The 27,111-nt window shown below is 44.3% G+C and overlaps 1 protein-coding gene across 2 annotated transcripts in view; it reads right to left on the reverse strand.

Annotated features, from left to right (window-relative positions):
- The window catches only part of DHX32 (DEAH-box helicase 32 (putative)), a 66,713-nt gene that overhangs the window by 27,955 nt on the left and 11,647 nt on the right, over positions 1-27,111 (reverse strand). For both annotated transcript variants that reach the window (XM_018562106.1, XM_018562030.1), the window contains exons 2-6: positions 20,424-20,617; positions 17,628-18,000; positions 14,296-14,541; positions 3,256-3,355; positions 1,160-1,318 (exon numbers count right to left, since the gene is read on the reverse strand). In XM_018562106.1, coding sequence (XP_018417608.1) covers positions 1,160-1,318; positions 3,256-3,355; positions 14,296-14,541; positions 17,628-18,000; positions 20,424-20,617 — 1,072 coding nt within the window. The remainder of the gene's footprint in view (positions 1-1,159; positions 1,319-3,255; positions 3,356-14,295; positions 14,542-17,627; positions 18,001-20,423; positions 20,618-27,111) is intronic.

Genomic DNA, 27,111 nt, shown 5'->3' on the forward strand with positions numbered 1-27,111 from the left:
TAGGATAATCTGCGTCACTGGTGAGAAGTGGAAGCAGGGTGAGCTGATCTGCTAATTTACTACCGGAAGGGAAGCTGAGCTTCTGAGCCAGTGCTGTATTGGGGGAATCACTGCTGTGAAAATGACTAACAACTTTAGTGCTTCTGCTATTAATCTGAAGATGAATTGTTCCACAATGCTAAAGCTACAGAGGTCACTAAAAGGTTGTTTTAAAAGTTCATTTAGGGCTTGTTCCAAATATGTAAATAATTGACTGTCCATAGCCTGGTCACAGTTCTACTCTCAAGACAATAAACTAAGTATACAGGACGTGATGGAAACATATGCCATCAATACAGAACTATAACAAGTATATCACCAGCCTCTTCAAATGCAATATGATAGATGACCAATGACCCTAAAGGTGCCATACAAAAGTGAACTGTACAGTGGATAATGAGAATAAAGAATGAAACAATAGCTAGAAGCATCCAACTATACTAATAACCAGTCAGCATCTTAGATAGCTTGTCCGCGTTATAAGGATCGGGAAGGAATCTCAAAGAAATCCAGGAAGAAAGAAAACAAAAATGAAAAAACAAAGCAGTGATGTGGAATGGGAACGAGGAGAGCTGGGATTCAGAAGATAGAGATAAAAAGCAATAGAGGGTGGTGGGCTATAATTATGTAGCAAGCATACATTCATATTCTATATCCAAATGTCTCATTATACATGCATTTCCTGGACCGATCATTTACTGTATTGGATACAGACACCAAATATGTATTGCCTGACATTTTCAGCATGTTAGTATTTTTACTGTTACTATTGTCATGATAATAAATTCATTTTTAACACTTGGAAAGCCATAGTCACTATGATTGGATAAGGTAATTCTACAGGTATGATAATTGTCTAACAAATGTGAGAAAAGCTCCAAAAATCATTGTGCTTGATTTCTGGTAAATTGGCCCTGCCAAAAACAATCAGAAGCCATCATTTTCTCAGAACTTGCTCAGCAGGGACCCCCATTGTACTGTCTGACATAAAACAACCATGAGAGGGAGTGTCTACCACTGTTGTTAAAAACACGGCCGTGACATTACATCACAAGCATGTCAAATGGGAATTAAAGTAACTTTTGAAATACAATTTAGAAATATATGAAGTAAAAGGTACCTGGCCTGTTAATAAATTCACAATGGCCCAGACCGGCAATATCCATCCTCTTCAGAAACAGGACCATGGATGTCAGGTTAGACTCTTGGACTTTCGGAGTCAGGAAGGTCTTCATTTCAGTCTGGGTGACCTCTTCGGGGTAGAGACAGAACATTTTCCCTGTGGAGAAAGCCATATTATGTGGTTACAGCCCAATATGGTATTTATAAAGATCAAAAGAATGATTCTATGGATGTGCCCTCTTTTTTGTTCTATATTTGGTTCCACATGAGACCCCCCTTTATTCTGATCAGGTGTCCCTGGTTTTGTGTGGTAGCAGCTCCTCCAAGAACGTCCAAGAAGAGAATTATTGACTAATCTAGCGTGTCTTCCACAAACCTCCATATTATGCGGTTAGACAGATGCCAGAAGGAGCTGCACTGTGTTAATGAGGAAAACATTCAATGCAAATGATGAAATAAATGGAGTATAATATACATGACGTTTTGCACATGGGAGATTTAGGATAACCTGCAAGACAAATAAACAAATGGAAATGTACCATGGTGTCCCCAGTGACCTTAATGTGCTATAAGCAAATCTAAACAAGCATTTTATCTCGGGTGTGCTATAGGCTGCATAAGCATGACAACTGGATGTAAATGAGTGGAGTATATAAATGATGGAGTTTTTTTTTGTGTGTGGAAGGAAGGGGGGTACATTAAGTTCTTAGTGGGTCCCAGGGAGCCTCATTTGTGAATTGAGGTAGCTACATTACCATCACTGAGGAGTACTTGGCCTCAGGAACGTGCATATGCAAGACGAATAATATTGGCTTCGCTCTCCGAACTGTCTGCCTGCAGATATAAGTGCTTGGGCAACCCACCCGTATGTTCTGTTACCGGTCAATATTCCTACACAGTCTACATGCCGGTCAGATGGATTGGTCAGAACAAAGTTAATGTATAGGGATGTCATCTCTGGACAGCAGCTACAATAACTGCCCCAACCTCTCTCTCCCTGTGCTGAAGCCGCCATCCCCTCTTCTTAGGGTCTGTGATGTCATCACATAGGATGAAAAGATTCCCCAGGAAAAGGAGTCTAAAAGGTACAGAGATGTGTGGAAAGATATGTAGCAAAGTGGGCAGAGTTGTATCCTAGATAGGCATAGCTTGTATGTACTACATCAGCTCCCACACTTGGTCTCCACCTGATGACATCAGAGGGGGCCATGAGTAGACCGTTCAGAGAAGGCAAGCAGCACAGAACGGACACTATCATCAATAGGAGTACATTGCTAGCCAGAAAAGGCTCTTGTTTATTGGTTCTATGCAGCACAGGAACAGGTATAGATGCAATAAAGGATATATTTGTACCAGATATGCTGCTTTTAAATAATTAACACAAATGTTATTGTGCATGGAGTTTAGCTTTAATACATCACCATCATATTCAAAGCATATTATAGTAATATTATAGTAATAGTATATAGTAAACACTAGATCGGGAGGTGAGCGAACACATACCAGGTTCGCTCACCTCTCGATCCTGTCACGGCTCTCTGCCGTGACAGGGGGAGGGGCTGGATTCCCCTCTCCCCGCTCCGATCTGCCAGCGCTGACTGGCGGAACGGACGGGGGAGGGGGCGGGTACAGCTGGCTCTGCCTCTAGATAGGCAGAGCCAGCTGTCACTCACGCAGCTGGGCGGATCCCGTCATCTACGTCGGGATCCGCTCCGGCTGCGGCGTCTCAGTATACCGCGAGCTGTAGCTCGCGGTATACTGAGCTTAGGGTAACGGGAGGACGCTAGTTTGTGTCCTCCCGTTACCCTAAGGAGAACTATGGGGAAAAACACTGACCCCATAGTTCTCCTTTAATAGTGATCAGCAAATTATACAAAAGGCTTATAAAATCTTCAGGGTGAAGAACCTGCAATCAAAATATACTGGAACACATCACAGTTTTACAGCAGCCAAGAATGCACATGCGATGCTGCCAGTATCTATTACAATGCAGGATTACAGTGCATAGGGGAGAACTTACTACTGGAAAAGCACATCAAATACACGTTTCACTGCTACAAACGTACATACATTTTTCTTCCACAAATGTTTTACCTGCAGGACCAGAAACAAGAATCTGCTTCCTCATCTCCGCTTGAACCTTGCTGATCGGCTGAGTGATGACAGACTCGGCCCGGATCCTGGTGTTGTAAACCTTAAGATACAATAATGGAACAACATAAAAACCTAATTCTGGAGCGCTTAGTAAACCCCTTAAAAGGCATCCTATTAGGATAGAATAATGAATGCTGCCATTGCAGACTTTTTTTTGAAGCTACAAGTTTTTGGGTTGTGACTTCACCAATTATATTAGTTGTTGTGGGTCACAGTGTACAGAAGCTAGGACAAACATGAAAGCCCCAAATCTAATGCCTTTAGAGATCAGCCATGGCAGATCCCATATTCCTGCCCTGGGGAAGAATAACAATTCCTTAAAGAGGATTACAGCAATTTATACCTGGTTGAGAGGCATGGTTTCAGTACACATACTATTACTATATAGTCAGTTGGTATAGTCTTAGATAGACCCTCCCTTCTCCTTTCATTTTTTTATTGCAGCCTTTATTGCAGACACCAGGCTGGGAAGATAATTGTCTTTTTACACTTTAAATGAACAGTAAGCATCCTCTGTAAAGTGCATCCTCTGTAAAATACATCCTTTGTAAAGTGCTTTGAGAAATAAAACGGTTTTGGATTAAAGTACTATTAAACTCTCAAACTTCTTTTTCAATAATGAATCCAGATCAAACAACCATATGTTTCTTTACATTTGTGCTCAAACACTTACAGGCTCCAACTCTCTCAGTTCTGCTTCCCTGAACTTCCTTTCCAGTACAAGATTACAAGGGACAGAGCAGACACCAGCAGCTGTCCATCTTCTATTTATTTATTTATTTATGCAGCACTTTCCATGCTGCGCATTCACATCAGTCCCTGCCCTCAAGGAGCTTGCAAGCTAATGTATAATGTCCCTAAGGGCCAATTTAGACAATTAACCTAGCAGCATGTCTTTGGAGTGTGGGAGGAAACCAGAGTACCTGGAGGAATCCCACACAAACACAGGGAGCACATGCAAACGCTATGCAGATAGTGTCCTGACCGGGATATGAACCGCGGACCCCCAGCAGTGCTAAAAGGCAGAAGTGCTAATCACTAAGTCACTGTGCTGCCCCCATCGACTAGCTGGTAGAAGAGAGGAGAAAGGAGAATTGGGGGCAGGAAGCAGGGTGGGGGGCGGTGGGGGTTGTGGCTTGCTTTGCTGTGTCTGTGGTTGTGGAGACACACACAGATTAACAGCACAAAAGAGTGGCTCCATAGGACTTTGCAAAGAGCCGCCCTAAAACAGTGCTCAGGGACCAGCTGATTCTGCAGGAAGCTAAAAAACTTTTAAAGTTAAAAAGGACCAGCATCCATTGTAAATGATTTTCAGCATTTGAAATAGCCTAAAAACGTTTTGAATTTAATATCACTTTAAACCTTTGTGTCTTATTGGGGAGTTAGGCTGTCTGTGGATCACACTGATTCAGCTGGTGACCATACCACCCAGAAGGATCGAGGTCCAAAGGAGGTACAGCAAAGCATAAAGTGGCTCTTGAAACAGAGCAGCTCCAAATGCATGGCGCGGTCTGTCCACTAAAAGCTTTAAAACCATTGAGATGTCTGTAATTTTATACAAAATCCAGCTGGTGACGGGTCTCATTTTCCATATAATGCCAACAAGCAGCGGGGGGACGCTGCAAACCTGAATTTAAAACGACTGTGTGGGCAGACCAACCGCAGCTAGGGGAAATCCCAATTCAATATCTCCTGTACAGAGTAAGTGAAAGAACACCGAGTAGGCCAGTACCATTGAGCAGCGTGCGTGTACAATTACCTTCTCCCTGATTGATCACTCACAGGCCAGCCGGAGATCGATATGCGCTAATGTAAATGAGCAGGGCTACAGCCCAGGCTTTCCTGTGAGGTCTTTCGACAGAGAGGACGCCAATGGCTCACTCTCTCATCAACAAACAACCTGCTGAGCTTCAGGAACAGTGCCACTCTCAGTCATTAGTGTCCTGGAGCTCGATGCTCTCCAGCACTCATTAGTTTCGCAGTTATTTGCGGAGCCTTGTGTACTTCATTTCATGATCCACAAGACGTTAAAAAGAAATGTGCATCACAACAAACAATTGTTTACCGTCAGCCCGGCAGACATCAGAGCCAAGAGGGAGAAGACAGATAAGAATATTCTATTATTCTTTACCATACGGAAACATTGCTGTACTCCATCCGAATAGCTGAAGGACACAGTAGAGATGCCTATTAAAATGGATTTTCCTGCCAAAAAATATGTCAAGTACCATGATTCAACTACTCCAGTTATACGGCTGTATAGTGTAAAGAGAGAGTGACAACATCTTAACAGCTTGCAATTCTGCAGATGACTGAACACTAGTGATGAACGCCTTGGGCTTCACTCCTGTAATCCCACCTAGTTCTCCCTGCCTCCCGTAAGTCTAAAGTCTAATTTCAGCTGGTGTGTGGCCATTTAAAATCAAGGCAGGTTTCAGTTAATTGTCATTACCTGAATTATAAAAAAAATAATGTTTTTTTTATAGGTAAACAAAAGTATTTTATTTTTCGTTAATGATCTTTATGATGCATGGTGGTCACTTTACTTCTCAGGAACCCTGAGTTTAAATTGCAATGGGCAAATAACTTACTATGGTTCTGGCAAGATTTCAAAGCAGGGACTTAAAGAATTTGGGAGTGGACATTCGGAATTTGCGGATGAAATAAGTGTCCAATTTTAGGTCTTATTGTGACTTTGCTACTAGTGATTTCTAATGCTGGGTATGTCACTTCTGTTCCCTGGGCAAATGGAAGGCAGAAGAACAAAATATAAGGTAAGCACAGCAGAGGTCTGCCATGAGTTTCTTGCTTTGCCCAACAAGGCAAGACACAGGAGAACTTTAAAAGAGTGTTTTTTAAATTTATTACAGGAACTTATATAGCACCAACAATTTATACATAATGCGTATTACCATCAGTGACACCCCGCCGTGATGTCATCGCGCATGTGCGTGATGTAGTCACACGCGGTTACCTGCCAGCGGCCATCTTGGTGAAGGACGCCGGCAACACCAAAGTGATTGACACTTTGGGGGGCAACACCAAAGTAATTGACAGTGCGACTCAGTGCGGGCCGCACCCATTGCACCCCCCTATTGACGCCACTACCTAAATGTATCAGGGCCGAGCTTTGGCTGCAAAGCTGTATAATAGGGACACTCACTGACTACCCACGTCTAGCTTTGACATGCAAGCCTAGGCTCTATTAGATCTTGCAACAAGTTGCCTAAGATTGTTAGGCTCCCAAAACGCATTGGCTGTCCCCTGCTATCCTTTCTGCCATTTGACAAATCAATAAAAATACATTTCTGGACTCTAAATCATTGGTTTGGCAATGACTACATACATGATAAAGGAAGGCTCAAACTATTCTTCTGCACAGGGTCTATCTGCAGTCTGTGTCCATCACCTAATTTTAATATGGGAGTTAAAATGCTACCCACCTCCCAATGCCTGACTAGATATTCAAAAAACATTTGAGGAATCATTGGCACGGGGTAATATCAAACTCAGCACGCTGACCCCCCGCAAATTTCACCAAAGGATTGTCTCTTATTTCCTACTGGCCAATCAAAGCCGGTTATAGAGAACAATAACCATTATTATGGCTGTTTACCAAAAATTATTCCAACATAAGTGGTCATACTCTGTCACTGAACATACACATTTCTGTTTGTGATTAACACCTCATTTACGGAATGTTTCAGGGTTGTACGTTAGGTTTAGTGGTCCTTTATGTGTTAACAAGGAAAGTGACAAAGCCAATTAGCTGTGACTTTGTGTAATGAAAAGTAGCTGGCACTGATGATCTTCATGGCTATAAATTACACAGCAATTTACTAATTGTACCCTTTCTTCCTCAGGCTTGGCAATCAAAGTGTATGCTGATACTTGGCTGGGTAATCGAAGGAATAATATTCTTCCTTCCACAACGGGCTTCGGCAGCCCCTACTGCTCTGAGGAAACTTCAGATGCCAAGTCTTGGGCTTCCTCAGGAGATCTGTGGACCTTTATTACTAATCCTTAGAAGCAGTTTATAGTTCAGTTAGCTTGCCATGGAACTTTTATATCGTCCATTTACTATGAACCGTCCCACCCACGAACACAATGGGTGGGGCTGCCATGTTCAGGATTTGCTACATGGTCAAGGCAGCCAGTACAAAAAAAGTACTTTTAAAATTCCAAAGCTCACTTTTTTTTCTCATTACAGAAGAGTAACTGTTTTTTATTAAAAAGCTCAGCAGTCAGTGGTGCAGCTGAGCCAGTTTCCCAGTCACAGAAGCAGAGGACTATGGCAAAGGATAAAAAGCCATGATGCTTTTGCAGCTTTCTTCCACTGCAGTGTGCTCATAAGGACCATTAGAGGACTTAGTACTCTTGCGAAGCTTGAAAGTGAATTGATAGAATTACACAGTTTCTTTTGAAGCTTTTTTCTACTGAAGTATACTCCCAAAGATTATCTGAGAACTTGGTCCTCATGTGACCTTTCTTCTACTACAGTGTGCTCAGAAGGACCATCGGAGGGCTTGGTCCTCATGTGAAGCATGAAAACTGATTAACAGAGTTACAGTTTTTTTGCAGATTTCTTCTACTGCAGAGTGCTGATAAGGACATTTAGAGGACATGGTCCTCATGTTAAACATCAACAGAGATTGACAGAGTTACACAGTTATTTTGCAGTTTTCTTCTACAGCACTGTTCTCATAAAGGACCATCAGAGGACTTGGCCATCCTGTGAAGCATGACGGTTGATTGAGAGTTACACAGCTATTTTGCAGCTTTCTTCTACTGCAGTGTGCTCATAAAGGACCATCAGGGGACTTGGTCCTCCTGTGAAGCATGAAAGTTGAGTGACAGAGTTGTATAGGTATTTTGTACAATGACAGAGCACGGTTGTGACCTAGTATGTGCAGCAGTGAAGGAGGCTCTTTCTACCTCCTAGTCCAAGAACTCATTTGTAAAAACAAGAGTAGCTCAGGGGGTATGTACCACCTCTCTGACAAAAACTGCATTTTCTTCCAAACCCTACAAATGTTACCTGCAGGTCTAAGGCTCCATTCACATATAGCATTTGCATTTCCTGCGCGGGACGAAAACGCTAACATTTTTAATCTGCACGGATTCCGCTCATTTGCGGCTTTTGTATAGCTGTGAACGTGCGGAATCCGCCATAATAATATCACGCTTGTACTATTTTGCATTGTTCACGCCGGAAAAGTCTGGACAATGCACATTACAACGGCATTTTTAAAAAAAAATTTAGAGCGGCTCCGTGCGTATTCGGCCAGCCGCATACACGCAGCCCAGTGTAAATGGAGCCTAAGGATGACTATTTCTGTTGCCTATTCCATAACCAGATTTGATGCTTGGGCCAGGAATCCGGGATTGAGCAGTTTAGGGCTACCTGAGGTGGTGCTAATAAGCCCTTAAAGCAGAACTTCAGAACACAATAACAAGATAAAAATAGGTTAAGCTGAAATATTCAACTTCAGCCCAGTCCTCTTTGCTACTGCTGCATGTCCGGAGTCTGATGGCCAGTATTATTCAACCCACTTCCCAGATGTTGGACCATCCCCAGCCTGGTACTGGACAATGAAAGAAGAAGCAGTAGAGAGATAAGTTCATGTCACTCTCCGTCACTCTGCTTTCTTCTATCGGCATCTTCCTTGTCAGTAAATTAACTGATTGGCTCCTTGCACTGTTTCTTCCTCTCAAGCTCCAGCTTTGCTGTACAGGGACAGAGAGAGGCTGATTCCAGGTCATATTCAGTTCATTACACTGCTTGCAAAAATACATTTAATGGTGTATTAATGATTAAACTGTGCATTTTATATCTGTCAAGAGTTTAGCATTAAGACCGTAGTAGGCATTTATTATCATACAGATTTTCCATTTGTGCAAATCCGTCACGTAACTTAGCATGCATCGTTAATGTCCATGAGCCACAAGACACAAAACAATGGGTAACAACACAATAATTAACTTGTAGATGTTCCCCCAACTCAGTGTCCTACAGGTGACATTTGACAGAGAGGTCTTTTCTGTCAAAGCACTAAGACCTGCCACGAACCCCTCATGCTACAAACATCAGTAGTACAAGTTTGTTAAACGTCTCATCAGTGAACAACTGGTATCCAGTTGCAGAGCGAATATCCAACAAGCTGGAACATCTCTTTAAACAACAATGAGGGCTTTCCCAGTGCTCGTAATTTCTTATTAATTGCCCTTCTAAACAGCTTGAGAATTCCCTGATAAACACAAGCAATACCTGAACCTTTTGCACAGCTTGCAATTATTAGGTTACAATTGCCCATTAAGGCCTTGCCTGAGATTTCGGGTAAGGTTTAGAGTTAAGCTGGCCACACACCTTACAATTATCTGCAGAATTTCTGTGGTCAGATGGAAAAGATGCAACAGATTCCTCCATCTACACTTAACTGTGTGGATGGAGTAAACTCCACCTGGGCCAATCTGTTGCACTTTTTCCATCTGACCACAGAAAATCTGCAGATAATTGTAAGGTGTATGGCCAGCCTAAAGGTGCCCATACACCGTACGATTATCGGACTAAACTTTTAGTCAGATGATCGAACCGTCCTACGATTTTCGTACGGCGGCCCCATCCTGCCCCGATTATCGCAAGGTTCAATCAGCGGTAGTTAAAAAAACACCTGGACGAATTACGGTAATCAACCGCACCTATTTTCGTTTGCGCATGAGCAGTGTTAATCGTGCGACTTTTGACGGACGGAAACGCCACCAACCATGCGAACATCGTACGATCGACCAAAGTTTTCAAACATGCTTGAATATCAAAAGTCATACGATTGTACAGTACTAACGGTCGGGCACTACATTCACACGTTACGATTGTCGTACGAAAAGTCGATCGCATACCATTATCGTACGATAATCGTAAGGTGTATGGGCACATTAAGGCAAACTTTCAGGGTTGGATTAAAAGAGAACTATGGGTGTAGGTGTTTTTCCCCATAGTTCTCTTTAGGGTCAGGGGAGGAAATATACTAATCTCCTCCCGTGACCCAAAGCTCAGTATATAGCAGGCTATTGCCCGCGATATACTGAGAGCGCCGCAGCCGGGACAGATCCCAACAATACTGTCTGGATCCACCCAGCTGCATGAGTGACAGCTGGCTCTGCCCATCTAGTTCCTCAAGAACTGGCCGAAATTCACACAGTGTATGACCACCTTTATTAATCGGTAAATGTAATCTATACCAATAATTTAAAAATGTAGGATCATCAGCCCCAATTATCGGTAGATCCAATAAATTGGTCATCCACCAGTGTCTAGGCAGAGAGCAGGCAAGAGAAAAGCAGAAACAACAAGGGTCAGCACAAAGGGCAGGAGACATCAGCGAGGTCAGGTAATCGCAGGAACAGCAGGAGCTGTGGCAATTTAACATGCAGGGTGGCTGGTAAGAAGACAGAGCACTAGCCACCAGAAATGAAGGCATTTAAATACCTTCCAAGCCAGTAAGCACCCCCAACATCACAAGCCAGTAAGCATGCCCAACATCACAGATACACAACACACCAATGCATGTGCACTGACACACATACGCATGGTCACACGAGTGACCGGTCATCTAAGGCCACTAGCCAGCATGCACGAGCACATGACACGCTGGAGTCAGACAGAATGGCCCATGCCCCTGGCTGTACATACACAGATCCTAGAGATACTGTTGCAGAGTCAGGATGCTTGTTCGGAATAACATGACGATATTGAGAAAAGGTAACAAAGGAACTATTTATAAATGGAATAACATTTCTGCATGGAATTTAGCTTTAATATTAATGACTTATTAGCAATAAAATATTGTGCTTGTATGATATTTGAGGACAATAATACAAATTGCTCCGTCATACAGCCAAGTTGAGGGAAAGGCCAGACCTCAGATTACATCAGCTACAATGCCTTTGAGGTTTGAGAGTAGCTGATAAATGACAGGTTGCCTTTGTCAAATCCGGGAACTCTTGAGACCCGAGAATAATCCCTTTTCCAAGTGGTTTGGTTTATTTTACAATGCGTTAGAGACTAGAACATGCAGCATCACAGCAACAAGTTAGGCCGGGTTCACACCTGGGCGTTTTACAGTGCTGATCAACGTGCTGTAAAATGCTCAAACAGTGAAATCCCATACTTCCCTATGGGCATGGTTCCCACCTGGGCGTATTTCAGTCCGTGGAAACGTGCTGAAAAATGCCCTACGCCCAAACAAGTACAGGAGTTTCTTTGGGGCGTTTTTCCACGTGTTTCCATTGGTATTGCCGAGTGTGGCTCAGGTTTAACAAAGTGGTAACCCCGAGCCACACTTGGGAATACAGCGTAGGACTTACCTTGCCCGCGATCCCCGCTGTGTCCTCCGGTGGCTGCCGACTTCCGGGTTACGTCCCTTGGAAGCGGCGGGAAGTTTGAAAGTTAAAATTTTTTTCTTTTTTTTTTTTAAATAGAGAAAGTAAAAAGGAATTTTTTTAAAAAATCATACCGCCAGTGAAACGCGCGTTTCACTGAATGGAAAAACGTGCTAAAAAACGAGCAGAAAAAAACATGCCTGTGCTACGCCCAGGTGTGAATCCAGTCTTAATGTCTGATTTCCCAAATACCATCTCACACATCTATACAGTTTTCACACCCGGGGATCACAGAATATCATCCTACCAGCAAGCTAGTGGCCACAATTAAAGTGTATGTAAACCATAAGAATGAATTTCTCTTATTTGCTCCCTTTCGATCTGTTAAACATACCAATAAAAGCCTTTTTGTTAGATCTGTTCGATAAGTGCAAGCACCTTTTGGTCCTGCCAGAAATCCTGCCAGCTGAAAACCTCCTATGATCCCTGTCTGTGCTGTACTCTCATCAGTTGCACTGTTTTTAGCTATCTCTGTGGACTTTGAAACACCTCACTCGATGTTATAGAGAGAGGAGAGGGGAAGGTACTTTGTAATCCTGTCCTTTGGTGACAACAGATTGTCATGGTCTCTCTTAGCCTCTCGCAGGGTGAGGCTAAGAGTGTAAATATCACAATTTTTTTAAATAAAAAGATTCGTAAGCAGTGTTGTCAGCCCTGTCCAAGTTCTCTCCTGGTGGACTACACAACACCGCCCCTTCTCTCCATAGCATAAAGTGGGGGTCTGTAGTCCAGCAGAATAACAGAAGCTACATTGTCAGCTCCCTACAAACTCACTAGATTTCTGGCAGATCAACGGGTATTTGTCTGGGGACATGTGCATGTGATAAACAGATTAACATATTTTTTTTTCATTTTGCCCAGACATTCTTTTAGATGTATATAGACTGTCAAGAAGAGCAAATCAAGTATATATGGCCCATTATGTGCATACTTCTTGTGATTTGAAGTACATTTTTGGTCATAAGGTAGAATTAGAACTTTACAAACAAACAGTAACTAGCAGCCACGTGTAACAAAAACTTCTATCATGCTGGCCACATACATGACCAATTTTTTAATAAATGTCAACCATCTCTGAATCACCAAAACAATGAAACAAAGCATTGCAACCTATCGCCATCTCTGAATCCCAAAGATGATGACACAAAGCAAGGCAACCAACCACCATCTCTGAATCCCATGGATGACGAATCAAAGCAAGGCAACCTACCACCATCTCCGAATCCTATAGATGATGAATCAAAGTAAGGCAACCTACCACCATCTCTGAATCCCAAAGATGATGAATCTAAGCATGGCAACCTATCGTCATCTCTGAATCCCAAAGATGATGAATCAAAGCAAGGCAACCTACCACAATCTCTGAATCCCAAAGATGATGAATCAAAGCAAGGCAACCTACCACCATCTCCGAATCCTATAGATGATGAATCAGAGCAAGGCAACCTACCACCATCTCTGAATCCGAAAGATGAGGAATCAAAGTAAGGCAACCTACCACCATCTCTGAATCCCAAAGATGATGAATCAAAGTAAGGCCAACTACCACCAACAGTTTATATCTATATGGCAGGGATGCTGGTAGGTTCTTCTGATCTGTCCCATAATTTCTGTATTTTAATACTTATTGAAAGCGTTTGGGATTAGCAGAATATTATTGTCTGTATGGTCCTCATTACTCTTTCAGTACTCTATCTGTATTAAGGACAGAAAATACTGCCTGCCAAGGGACAACTGTAATCTTGAAGTGTATGGCCATTTCATGGATAAAGTGGGGAAGTTTTTACTGTTATTGGGGGTCTCATTTAGAGAAACTTTCTCTCACTTACGGTCATGGTGATAGCAGCTTTACCAGAATGGAAGAGGGGGTAAATCTACAATGGCAACACAGACAGGAAAAAAAAAATGCTAGCTGGGGTGGGTTTGGCCACCATCAGGGAATAACAAAGGTGTCCTGCTGCACTCCTTACCGGATAACCCCTAGGAAGATGGGTGCTGAAGTGACCGCAGATGGCACCCCACATTGGATCAAAGAGGAAACAAAACCCCACTAGGACACTGCAGGTATGTTTCCAAAAGCATGATGGCCACCAACAGGGGCCTCCTCTAGGCTATGCTTTTGTTTTTTTTGCCTAGTGTCCTACTCCTGAAGGTGGCGTTATAACATGGTGGTCAGGAATACAAGATCTCTGCCGTTTCCTTCAAAGAACGAAAGAGAAATGCCAATTCTCCGTAGAGCAGGGAAAGGCCAGAACCTCCGTCAGCTTTTTATTGATGCCGCTAGATTTCCCCTCATTTCCTGCCGGGTGAAACTCTTGTCACTGTGTTAAAAACCTCATCATTATAACAATTAAATGAAAAAAAAAAAAAAGGAAACATTTCTCAAATTGAGCCTAGGATATTGGTAAAGAAAATGACAGCTACTCTATCTTCCCCAATCTTTTAAACATTTTAAAAAAAATATATAGGCTTGACATACACTCTAAGTACAGAGATATAGTTAGGGAGATGCAGTAGGATAGAATGAAATAAACCATTTACCTTCCTCCTCTCCAGTCCAACATCAATGACAAAGTGCACGTTGCTTATCCAGACCAGAGACTCGCCATGGCTGCTTGTTAAGATCACGATCCTCCTGTAGTCATTGCCGCCATGGGCCAGCCCATTGTACGGCATGTAATAAGGCAGACTGTGATAAGGATAGATTGGAATGGGATGTAGTTCACCCAGTGCCGGATTCATATGTAAGGCTTCCTGATGGATCATTTCAAAGGCCTTGCTTATTTCCTGAAAACAACTACAAATTGTTAAACAGAATCCTCAACCACTGCAACAACCAATACAAGATCAGTGTTTTTACATAGTAACTACCTGCCCTTCAAAAGCAGTTTCAGGTAACGAACAAAAGCAATAAGTGATTTAATATTGCTATCCAGCAAACAGTAACAGGTATATTCACAAAAGGGTGAAGAGTTTGGAGAAGGCCGGAGAGGTGAACAATCTAGATTTGGACAAGTTCTCCAAATCAGCTCACTTTCCAGTTCAGCTATGTTGTCTTAGATCGTTCCCTTCTCCTGCCTTCTCCAAACTCTTCACCCTTCAGTGAATAGCCTTGTAAATGTGTGTTCAATTATGAAAGTTCCCTCTGTTTATATTACTCTATAAGCTGCCATACACGGCTCAAACGTGGGCTGAAAGAGAGAAAATCAATCGATTTCCCATCCATGCTAACAGCGTGGATGGAGGAACTTCCACTGCCGATTATTGTATTCAGGCAGCCAGAGCAGCCTAAAAACAATGGAGCTGCCAAATAGTGACTACATCTGATAGGATACAGTCACGGTTCGGCTGATAATTTTCCACCCAGCTTAGTTGATTTTTTTAATAGACTTTGGCCAGGCTGGGTGGTGTGTGCAGGGCCATCAACAGCTTGAATTTTAGCCAATTCAAACAGGAATCAGCCAAAATTTGAGCTGTCTTTGAGGGTCATAGGCCTGGTTCACACTTAGGTTTCGAAAAAAGCAAAAAGCACTTTTAACTGCCCAACAAAATAAACCCGATGATTTTCAGTGGCCCTGGCTCGACCTGAGCAGAAAAATGCCAGAAAAGGTACAGGAGCTTCTTTGGGCAGATAAAAGTGCTTTTTTGCCTCATAGACTTAATTGAAAATGCCCAAAAACGCGCAACAGAAGCATGTTGTACATATTTGTGAAGGTTTTTGCACGTTTATACGTGCGTTCATCCATTGCCCACAATAGTTTATGAGCTGCCAATCAAAATGCTCGTCTCCATGTACGCGCGTTAAACGCGCATACAAATGTGCATATAACCGCATGCTGTTAATGCGCGTATGAAATGCGTACAATTGGTGCCGCCTAGGTGTGAACCCAACCTTAAAGTTGAACTCTGGGTTTAAATTATTATGCATATTTACATTGGTCCAGTTTGGCCCTATGTAAGTATACATATACCATAGCTGATCGGCCTGATGGGGATCATGTAAAGGACTGTAGAAGCTGGAGCTACTACAGTGCTGGCCATGATCTTCCAAGTCGTCACAATCCACAACTTGTCCAATCAAAGAATGCCTGATATATATACACTTATAAAAAAAATACTATGCGTTTTCTGAATGGCTGATGTGCTGAGTGAGGGACCCCCTTTGTTTTCAGGGCCCGGAAGACTGTGTTCAGCACTGTAGTAGCTCCGGCTATTACACTGCTTTACAGGATCCCCAGAGGCCGCTTAGTTGCGACATATGCATGCTTACATTGGACCAAGGTGGACTGATGCAAGTAGCTACACCTGGACTTCAACTTTTCTGTAATTCACTCCTGCTAGAATCCATATATTCACTAGGTCAGTGGTTCTCCACCTGCATAACCTCATAACCCTCATTTGTACTTGGTCATTAAAGGAGAACTATGAGATGAGTGATTTCCACTCACCTCATAGTTCTAGCCGACCTGCGACAATGAGACTGTCACAGGTCGGCTCAGTAGATCGGAAGGTGAGCGAACACATACCGGGTTCGCTCACCTCTCGATCCTGTCACGGCTCTCTGCCGTGACAGGGGGAGGGGCTGGATTCCCCTCTCCCCGCTCCGATCTGCCAGCGCTGACTGGCAGAACGGACGGGGGAGGGGCGGTTACAGCTGGCTCTGCCTCTAGATAGGCAGAGCCAGCTGTCACTCACGCAGCTGGGCAGATCCCATCGTCTAAGTCGGGATCCGCTCCGGCTGCGGCGTCTCAGCATACCGCGAGCTGTAGTTCGCGGTATACTGAGCTTAGGGTAACGGGAGGACGCTAGTTTGTGTCCTTCCGTTACCCTAAGGAGAACTATGGGGAAAAACACTGACCCCATAGTTCTCCTTTAAGTCGCGACCCATACTGGAACGCACGGCACTGCGGTACCGCATGTTCCGGTGCAAGTGATCAAACTGAGGGTGGGAGGTGTGTTTGGGGTGCTATTCAAATGAATGGCAACGCACCTCCTGCACCAGAATAAACAGTAGGTGTGATTGTGTGGTACTTTGCATTTGAAAAACTGACAGACACACACAATCTCACACACTCACGGAGGTTCTCACACACGCATACACATTCTGATTTTTTTTTTAGGGGTTCAGTGTTGTGCTGTGACAACTCCATCCATACATGCATTGCTTGTACAGCTCCCTTGCACTCCCTGTAGAGGTGCTGGGAGCCAGAATGTGACATCACTTCGGTCACCCGAGCTGTAAGCAATGCACGTATGGATGGAGCTCCCTCACGGGCATACCCCCAGCCCACCCCACCCCACCCCACCTCAAACTGACGCTCCACGCCAAGCAGCATATGTTTAATGGCTGTTCGGCATGAGATCTGACAGTGCTGGGCTATGGGGGAGGCTGAGGAGGGTCTCACCTAGTGCAGTGAAAGGCATGCAGCGACCCACTGAACATGTGGTCGCGACCCACTTTTGGGTCACCACCCACCAGTTGAGAACCACAGCACTAGGTGACACCGACAGTTGACTAAAAAATATAGTATATTAGATATAAAACATCAGCTGAACTAAAAAAGTCAATTAAAGTAATTAACTAGCCAAAAACTATTATATGTTCACTCCGAAATATATCTATCTAAAAATATCACACCATCACCAATCTAATAAGATATATAAAATCCACTGTGGACAGGTGCTCTCACACATGGCAGCTCAAATGTTCCAATGCAAGTATTTGGAAAATGTGAGAAACCTCGAATGGCTGAAAAAGCAGCCCTGGCAGACGTTGTATTAACATCCACTAATGTCTATTTATTTAGCTCACGGTAATTTGTTCTGGAAGGCATTGAATGTGCAGAAAAAGCCCAAAACTCACACCCACTTACTTGATCGCAAGCCAGGAAGACAACAATGTCCCCTTTTTCCTGAGAGTGATGTATCTCGAACAGAAGCCGGATGGCAGCGAGGAAAGGGTCCCTCTGAACGCCAGGGGCGTATACTACCTCTGCAGATTGCGGGCACTCTACCTCGATGAGGGGTACACTGCCATAGTAAGTCACTAGCTTGTCAGACAGCTCAGGTGGGGTGATGAGCACAATTTTCAGTTCAGGTCTTGCCAAGAGTATGTTTTTAAGGTATGCCAGAAGAACGTCCGATGACACAGATCGCTTGCAAATATCATCAATAACTAGAACTCCATAACCGGATAATAGAGGGCTGGACATCATCTCCCTTAGGAACATGTCATCTGTGCAATACCTGCAATTAGCACAGGAAACTCATCAGAAGTTACAGAACACATACACTGCTACAAGAATCTTATTTTGCCTGGAGCAGTGGACTAGGGTTAGTGTTAACCATAACACAGTCTTTTCATTTACTTACGTATTTACTTATTTGGAGTGATCACATTTTGAGAGCACTACTGTGAAAGCGTGGAGACATAATTCCTTGAACAAATATAATCAATGAATATGGCTTGGCCTGCTACGTTTAAAAAAAAAAAGTTGTAAAAGTCAATACTTTGATGAAACGCGTCAGCTCAAGCCATACCTAATAGATCGATTAGATCAAGTGATTATTATAGTGCTATGTGCACTTTTTCTATACATATATGTTTTTGGACATTGTATTGCACTTTAATGATCCATTCATGCATATATCATTTATGCACTTTAGAGTTACATACATGAAACAAACAAACATGTGTTAAGTGCACTACTGGTGGTAGGGATGTTGGTGGGAGTAGTTGGTGTGCTGTCTCCTTTAACAGGGAGAGGAGCCCTGTGCACAGAAGAAATAGAAAACAAAAAGGAGTGCTACAGTTGGATGGAGGTGGTAATTGCCATTCTGATGAAGATTGGAACGGTGGTCTCTTGGTACTGTCTTTTTTGTCAAGTGCTAAAAATATGGTGTGCTCGGGCACTTAGGGTATAAGAAGGACCTCTTTTTTAGAAATAATGTCCCTTTTTAAGTGCTACTTTGGTAAGAGTATCAAGCTCTTTGGTGAATGTTACTGAAGGGTCCTGTGAGAGTTGTTGGTAGGTAGATTTATCAGCAAGCAACCTACTGGCTATTGCAATGTAATCAGAACGGTTTTGAATAACGATCCCTCCCCCCTTGTCTGCTAGTTTGATGATGATGCTCTTGTTGGAAACCAGATCTTTAAGGGCCCTGTTTTCACTGGGGTTTATGTTGGAATGTTTTTTAGCATTGGTGCACACCTTGAGGGGATCTGAATAGGCAACAGTACGAAAAGACCACCGTTCCAATCTTCATCAGGATGGCAATTACCACCTCCAGCCAACTGTGAGCGATTCCTCTTCTTTTCCTACATCCATCACCATATGTTCCAAATACACTTCTGTGATCCCTTTTAGGTAGTAGCGCTTTCTTTTTGTTTATACATACATACACAGCGGTGTATTTAACTTTGGTGCTGCCCTAGGCAAGGCAGCAACGCCGACCCCCCCCTCCCCCGGACTGACCCGGAGCGAATCTGCCGCTCCAGGCAAACGCCTTGTTTGCCTCGCGGCAGATACGCCCCTGTACATACATACATACATACATGCATAAATGAACCAAAGTGAACCACTTCCTGGGCAGATGACAACCAGCCACATACATCCCTGTTCACCCGAGCTTGGCTGTCACTGGACTGCCCCTGTTAGGTGTTTTGACAATTGTGCTGTCATGTAATGCAGCCTTGCATCACAAATTACTATTACCCACTGCAGTCTACATGGAAATACAGCCGGTCTATAACAGCCCTTCCCTTATGGCCAACAGCTTTACCCTCCCATATGCCAGCCCCTCTCACCTTTCCCTGTGGGTTGCAGAAGTGAAGAGACTCAGTGATGCTGTTATTTTAAATGTGGCCTATTTCAGACCCATCACATGACCCTGAAAATGGTCCTGTGGCTGATTTCATGCATTACCTCGATATATTTAAAACCCAATTTTTTAGGGGTGACAGAAAGGTTAGTTGTGTGTTTTTATTTTATTTTTTACATTTTTTGGTATGCGAGTACAAAAGGGGTACTAAGTACTCCATACTCATGTACCATATTCATGTATGGTGGAGGGCCAGATATCTGGATATTCTAAAAGGGGGCTTCCAGATTCTGATTAGCGTCCCCCCCAGACCCCTGGATGTGGGGATGAATCCCTTGTCCACAGCCACATGGGGACAAGGTGCCTTGCCAAGGGATGCCTATTAAATAACATTTGTTTTCTTTGGAGCCCCATCAGTGCCTGACTGTGAATATAGACAGGCATATTCTAAGAGTATCGAATACATGTCAGTATGGCATGGGTCCCCTGACATCTATTCTAAGTCTGCACTAAACATAAATGTACAGTAAAAATAGGCAGATCATGAGCTGGTGCATTTGCTGGCTTCAAAACAAAACAGGTCTGTGCACTTTAAATGTGAAGTCTGCAAATGAATAATAATTTACAGATTTACTTCCTAAATTTATGAGCTGTCAATGCAGGGGTTAAAAACCTAATCAGGCTGCATAAAATTACTGCTATTGCAGTAAATTTCCCAGTGAAAGGCTGCTGCTTTTTCATGACAGTGATTTGCTGCACGCAGAGCCAGTCTCTTTTCACCATCCTTTTGCGGTGTGAACTGAGAGTTGGACAAGGTCACAGGGATTAAATGGAGGAACACCACCAACCTTAAGACTGTCTCGTTAGTGCAACAATTCTCAAAAGGTACAACGTAGCCAACTTCATGTCCAATGTTGACATCCATTTCATCTGCCATCCTCATGGCGAGCCAGATGGCGGTCTGTTTTTGAACCTGGGTACATACGACGGTCCCATGTCGATAATTAACAGATAGGCAGTATTCCGCGCACCACTGTGGGATCTATGGAGACAATAGGAGAGGTGTAAATGGGTACCATAATCCCGTCATAAGATAACAGTTACAGAGAAATGTAAAGTAAATATAAAATCTTATATTCTGTGTTGTGAAAAAAAAAACTATGCTGAAAGCACGCTTTGGTGGGCATTAAAGGAGTGTTAATAGTATGACAGTGGGCAGTATGTACAGGAGAGGAGGGTATGACAGTGGGCAGTATGTACAGGAGAGGAGGGTATGACAGTGGGCAGTATGTACAGGAGAGAAGTGTGGAGGGTATGACAGTGGGCAGTATGTGCATTATGTACAGGAGAGGAGTGTGGAGGGTATAACAGTGGGCAGTATGTACAGGAGAGGAGTGTAGAGGGTATAACAGGGGACAGTATGTACAGGAGAGGTGTGCAGAGGGTATGACAGTGGGCAGTATGTACAGGAGAGGAGTGTTGAGGGTATGACAGAGGGCAGTATGTACAGGAAAGGAGTGTGGAGGGTATGACAGGGGGCAGTATGTACAGGAGAGGAATGTGGAGGATATGACAGGGGGCAGTATGTACAGGAGAGGAGTGTGGAGGGTATGACAGGGAGCAGTATATACAGGAGAGGAATGTGGAGGATATGACAGTGGGAGCAGTATGTACAGGAGAGGAGAGTGAAGGGTATGACAGTGGGCAGTATGTACAGGAGAGGAGTGTGGAGGGTATGACAGGGGGCAGTATATACAGGAGAGGAGTGTGGAGGGTAGGACAGGGGGCAGTATATACAGGAGAGGAGTGTGGAGGGTAGGACAGGGGGCAGTATATACAGGAGAGGAGTGTGGAGGGTAGGACAGGGGGCAGTATATACAGGAGAGGAGTGTGGAGGGTAGGACAGGGGGCAGTATATACAGGAGAGGAGTGTGGAGGGTAGGACAGGGGGCAGTATATACAGGAGAGGAGTGTGGAGGGTAGGACAGGGGGCAGTATATACAGGAGAGGAGTGTGGAGGGTAGGACAGGGGGCAGTATATACAGGAGAGGAGTGTGGAGGGTAGGACAGGGGGCAGTATATACAGGAGAGGAGTGTGGAGGGTAGGACAGGGGGCAGTATATACAGGAGAGGAGTGTGGAGGGTAGGACAGGGGGCAGTATATACAGGAGAGGAGTGTGGAGGGTAGGACAGGGGGCAGTATATACAGGAGAGGAGTGTGGAGGGTAGGACAGGGGGCAGTATATACAGGAGAGGAGTGTGGAGGGTAGGACAGGGGGCAGTATATACAGGAGAGGAGTGTGGAGGGTAGGACAGGGGGCAGTATATACAGGAGAGGAGTGTGGAGGGTAGGACAGGGGGCAGTATATACAGGAGAGGAGTGTGGAGGGTAGGACAGGGGGCAGTATATACAGGAGAGGAGTGTGGAGGGTAGGACAGGGGGCAGTATATACAGGAGAGGAGTGTGGAGGGTAGGACAGGGGGCAGTATATACAGGAGAGGAGTGTGGAGGGTAGGACAGGGGGCAGTATATACAGGAGAGGAGTGTGGAGGGTAGGACAGGGGGCAGTATATACAGGAGAGGAGTGTGGAGGGTAGGACAGGGGGCAGTATATACAGGAGAGGAGTGTGGAGGGTAGGACAGGGGGCAGTATATACAGGAGAGGAGTGTGGAGGGTAGGACAGGGGGCAGTATATACAGGAGAGGAGTGTGGAGGGTAGGACAGGGGGCAGTATATACAGGAGAGGAGTGTGGAGGGTAGGACAGGGGGCAGTATATACAGGAGAGGAGTGTGGAGGGTAGGACAGGGGGCAGTATATACAGGAGAGGAGTGTGGAGGGTAGGACAGGGGGCAGTATATACAGGAGAGGAGTGTGGAGGGTAGGACAGGGGGCAGTATATACAGGAGAGGAGTGTGGAGGGTAGGACAGGGGGCAGTATATACAGGAGAGGAGTGTGGAGGGTAGGACAGGGGGCAGTATATACAGGAGAGGAGTGTGGAGGGTAGGACAGGGGGCAGTATATACAGGAGAGGAGTGTGGAGGGTAGGACAGGGGGCAGTATATACAGGAGAGGAGTGTGGAGGGTAGGACAGGGGGCAGTATATACAGGAGAGGAGTGTGGAGGGTAGGACAGGGGGCAGTATATACAGGAGAGGAGTGTGGAGGGTAGGACAGGGGGCAGTATATACAGGAGAGGAGTGTGGAGGGTAGGACAGGGGGCAGTATATACAGGAGAGGAGTGTGGAGGGTAGGACAGGGGGCAGTATATACAGGAGAGGAGTGTGGAGGGTAGGACAGGGGGCAGTATATACAGGAGAGGAGTGTGGAGGGTAGGACAGGGGGCAGTATATACAGGAGAGGAGTGTGGAGGGTATGACAGGGGGCAGTGTGTACAGGAAAGGAATGCAAAGGGTATGGACAGAGGAAGTATGTGCAGGAGAGGAGTGTGGAGAGTATGACAGTGAGCATTATGTGCAGGAGAGGAGTGCAGAGGGTATAAGAACAGGCAGGGTGTACAGAAAAGGAGAGAGCAAGCAGTACAGTATGTGCAGGACAGAAATGTAGAGGGGTAGGATGACAAGCAGTATGTGCAGGAGGAAAATGGGGAGCGTATTAGAGCAGGCAGTATTTGCAGATACAGATATTTATTCAGATGTCACCCAGGATCTCTATTGGTTAGTACACATCTGTCATTTGTGGCACATGTAGCAGCAGGTGAATACACTGGGGAGCAGCAGGTTCTTGCGGCAGCGGGTCAACACCGTTCATGACACTTTTTGTGGCTTTTTCTAATGGTTTGCTACTTTGCTTGTGTTTTTATTTCATTTTTCTAATGTCTTCCTGAATAAGTACCAAGCAGTACTCCATACTCCTTCACGTATGATGGAGGGCCAGATGTTGGGGGGTTCTCATATTCTAAAGGGGTCTTCAAGATTCTAATTAGTTTCCTGAACGCCCTCCTTCCCCGCAGACCCCCTCATCCTCTTGGGGGATTGGATGTGCATCAACATGGGAATGAGATGCCTTGCCAAGCGGTTGCCTATTAAATAGAACACGGAGAGAAAAGCAGGAAAGGAATAAAAAGCAAGTCATTTCCCCCCCAAGAAATGACTGCGTATCCAACAAAAAGAAAACTGGCTATTTGCACATGATTTCCAAATCAATATTTTATTTGTTAAGGTTTTTGTGAGTTCTTCTTTAAGGCCTGGCCACTGACAGTCCGGGAGAAAACAGAATACCCAGCGACTGGGCCAGGAATATATTACACGGTCCGACAGCAGACAGACATGAGCTCAGGAGACCACATGGAAGCTTCATTGCTGGGAGGTAAAGCACACAGCTAGATGCTGTCAGACCTCACCAGAATAAGGATGACTTCACTCCTAATCCCATCTACCAGGTGTTTTATAATTCAAAACCGGAAAATCAGATGACAGACTCAGCATGAGTATATACAAGTCATATGAAAAACAGGAAAGGAACAGAAAATAATAATATGCAGGTGTTCCAGCACTTGTCAGCTCACCTAATAATAGTGCAAAGAGCAATAGGGTGCAGTAACCCATAGCAATTAAACTGCACGCGTCTCAGCTCTCCACTCCCAGCTACTGAAACCCATTACTTCTAAATAGGTTACAGCCTACAATTGTTCATCGTATAATATTATTATTACAGGGGGTGAACTGAACAATAGGCAAACTGTGATCTTGAGGGCAATCTGCAATTGTTAAGCATATTGAATTAGCTATAAACAAATATTTATTTATGGAATTTATATAGCGCCGACAATTTACGCAACGATTTACCTTATGTAGATTCACATCAGTCCTTGCCCTCAAGAGTCTTACAATCTAAGGTCCACGTCTCACATGGACACATACAGGGCCAATTTAAATAGAAGTCAATTAACCTACCAGCATGTTATTAGAGTGTGGGAGGAAACTGGAGTACCCAAAGGAAACCCACGGAAGCCCAGGGAGAACATGCAAATCAAACAAATTTGCACAAAAAAACGGGGCCTAAGCCATAGTAAGCTATCAGCAATTGTCTTTCATGCCCACCCACCAGGCATTTTTTACCTGGCCACACTTAAAGGAGAACTATGAGGTGAGTGAAAATCACTCAGCCTCATAGTTCGAGCGGACGTGTGAAAATGAAACTGTCACATGTCGGCTCAATAGATCGGGAAGTGAGTGAATACATACCGTCGCTCGCTCACTTCTCGATCATCTCCCTGCAGAGAGATGTGACTGCAGTCACGGCTTCCTGCAGGGATTCCCCTCCTTCACACTCCGATCCTCCAGCACTGACTGGAGGAACGGACGAGGGAGTGGGCGGGTACAGCTGGTTCTGCCTCTAGATAGGCAGAGCCAGCTGTCACTCACGCAACTGGGTTGATCGACAGTAATGTTGGGATCCGTCCCAGCTGCGGCGGTCTCAGTATACTGCGAGCTGTAGCTCGCAATATACTAAGCTTTGGGTCACTGGAGAACGCCTGTATATGTCCTCCCGTGACCCTTAAGAGAACTATGGGGAAAAACACTTACCTCATAGTTCTCTTTTAATATGCCCTGGCATTGTGCCATACAACAAATCGCCCAGACAAAAACCTAGAAATTCTTCTTTATCTGAAGTTTGAAAAACTAAGTTTTAATTAACTCTGCCATTACATTCCATATTCTTTTACATTTTTAAATAGAATCCCAGCATGCAAAGAACGCATTGAGACAAGGCTCAACATTAGCACAGCAAAGCAATCGCCATATGGCAGAATGAAGCCATTATCCAAGGAAAAATGTAAGCAAAAGAACACAATTTCTTTATATTCTTCTTGTACTATTACGCTTCATTTGAAAGGGTTTACATTTGAAAATATAAAGCCAATGGTGGCAAACAGTGCTGTATACATTGCCGCGGCCATGATGCTTTGCATTGCAGCAAAAAATATACTGCGTGTCACATTTGAGAGGCGAGGGTGCTTGTCATGATCATGGGACCACGCTGTGACAGCGGTGATACGAAGTTGAAGCGCGGTATTGCAATAAAAAATGTGCAAATAAAAAAAAGAAGCATTCAGGATGCAGAAGTATTGCCTCCTGAACAACGGGCACCCGCTGCTCCACCATTGCAGTACATCGCTTTCTACGAAGGTGTTGGAGGCTGCTGCCTAAGGCCTGTTTCACACCTAGGCGTTTTTGAGCAGTTCGGGAAAGCTTTTTTAAAACGCCCAACACAAGAAATCCCAAGATTTTCAATGGCCCCTGCTCACACCAGAGCAGAAAAGCGCCGGCAGGAAAACACCCGAAAAGGTACATGAGCCTCTTTGGGCAGTTAAAAGCTAATTTTTGCCCCATAGATTTCAATAGAAATGCCTGAAAACGCGCAGCAGAAGCATGTTGCACATTTTTGCTCGTTTAAACGTGGAATTTTCCATTGCCCGCAATGTTTGAAAAGCTGCCAGTAAAACGCTTGTCTTCATGTAAGCGCATACAAACATGCATCAGAATGTGCACAGCGCGCAAATAACCGCACGCTGAACACGGGCATACAAATGCGAAAAAGCAGCCTAGGTGTGAACCCGGCCTTAGGCCATCGGATAAATCACTGCTGTGGTGTTTGGGTTCAGATACACTTTAATTATTTGAAGTAGGCCTAAAAAAATACACCAAAACCTTAATTGCCAAGAACCAAAGTACAGCATCAAATGCTCCTGCTCCTTCATTGCGTTGGTAAAGTACAGGTGCTCTTTAAAAATAAAATACTCCCATGAGAGAGAATGTGGCAGGGCAAGTAGATGCTGTTAGTTACATAAACTCAGGATGATGTAAATCCTGCAGTGTAATCCTTGGAATAGGGAAATGACAGGCTGATTGCAGCAGCCGCAGAGACGGCGGCCTCTTGTAGTAATCGAAGATGTCACCTCATGCTGGGGACAAGAGACATGTCGCCAAGCGCGTCTCTCTTATACACACAAACATCCCTTACACCTGCTAGATGCACTGTGCTATCAGCCAGGAAATTTGTTATTAAACCTACTGTTGAGCGGTGTGTGGGCGACGTCCCTCAAGACGGGAGCGATGCCTCTGGGAACCCCCAACCACTGCCTGTCACTTTGTTTTGCTAAATGTACAGGAGAAATATATTTTCTTTGTCTCCGAAAGGTTTGCAAAGAACACTAAATATTCACGTTAAAAAAGACGGCTGCAAACTAAAAGAAAAAACGTTTCTTTGCTAAACTTTGTATGGAACGGAGGAGGCTTGGAACATCTGTGCAGTGAAAAAGTATTGGCTACGTTCTAATAAGCTGCAGTCTCCATATGTGACATAACAGAACAAACTTTGCAGGATCATTCGGGATGATAACACTTTCTAAAATAAAACATATGTTTAAAGTAAAAAAAAAACAAAAAAACTCCACACATACATACACACTGTATTAGCAAAAGTATTGGGATGCCTGCCTTTACACGCACATGAACTTTAATGGCATCCCAGTCTTAGTCCGTAGGGTTCAATACTGAGTTGGAACGTCCT

The sequence above is a fragment of the Nanorana parkeri genome, unplaced genomic scaffold (genome assembly GCF_000935625.1).
Source record: "Nanorana parkeri isolate BGI_ZX_2015 unplaced genomic scaffold, ASM93562v1 scaffold2, whole genome shotgun sequence".
NCBI classification, from domain to species: Eukaryota; Metazoa; Chordata; class Amphibia; order Anura; family Dicroglossidae; genus Nanorana; species Nanorana parkeri.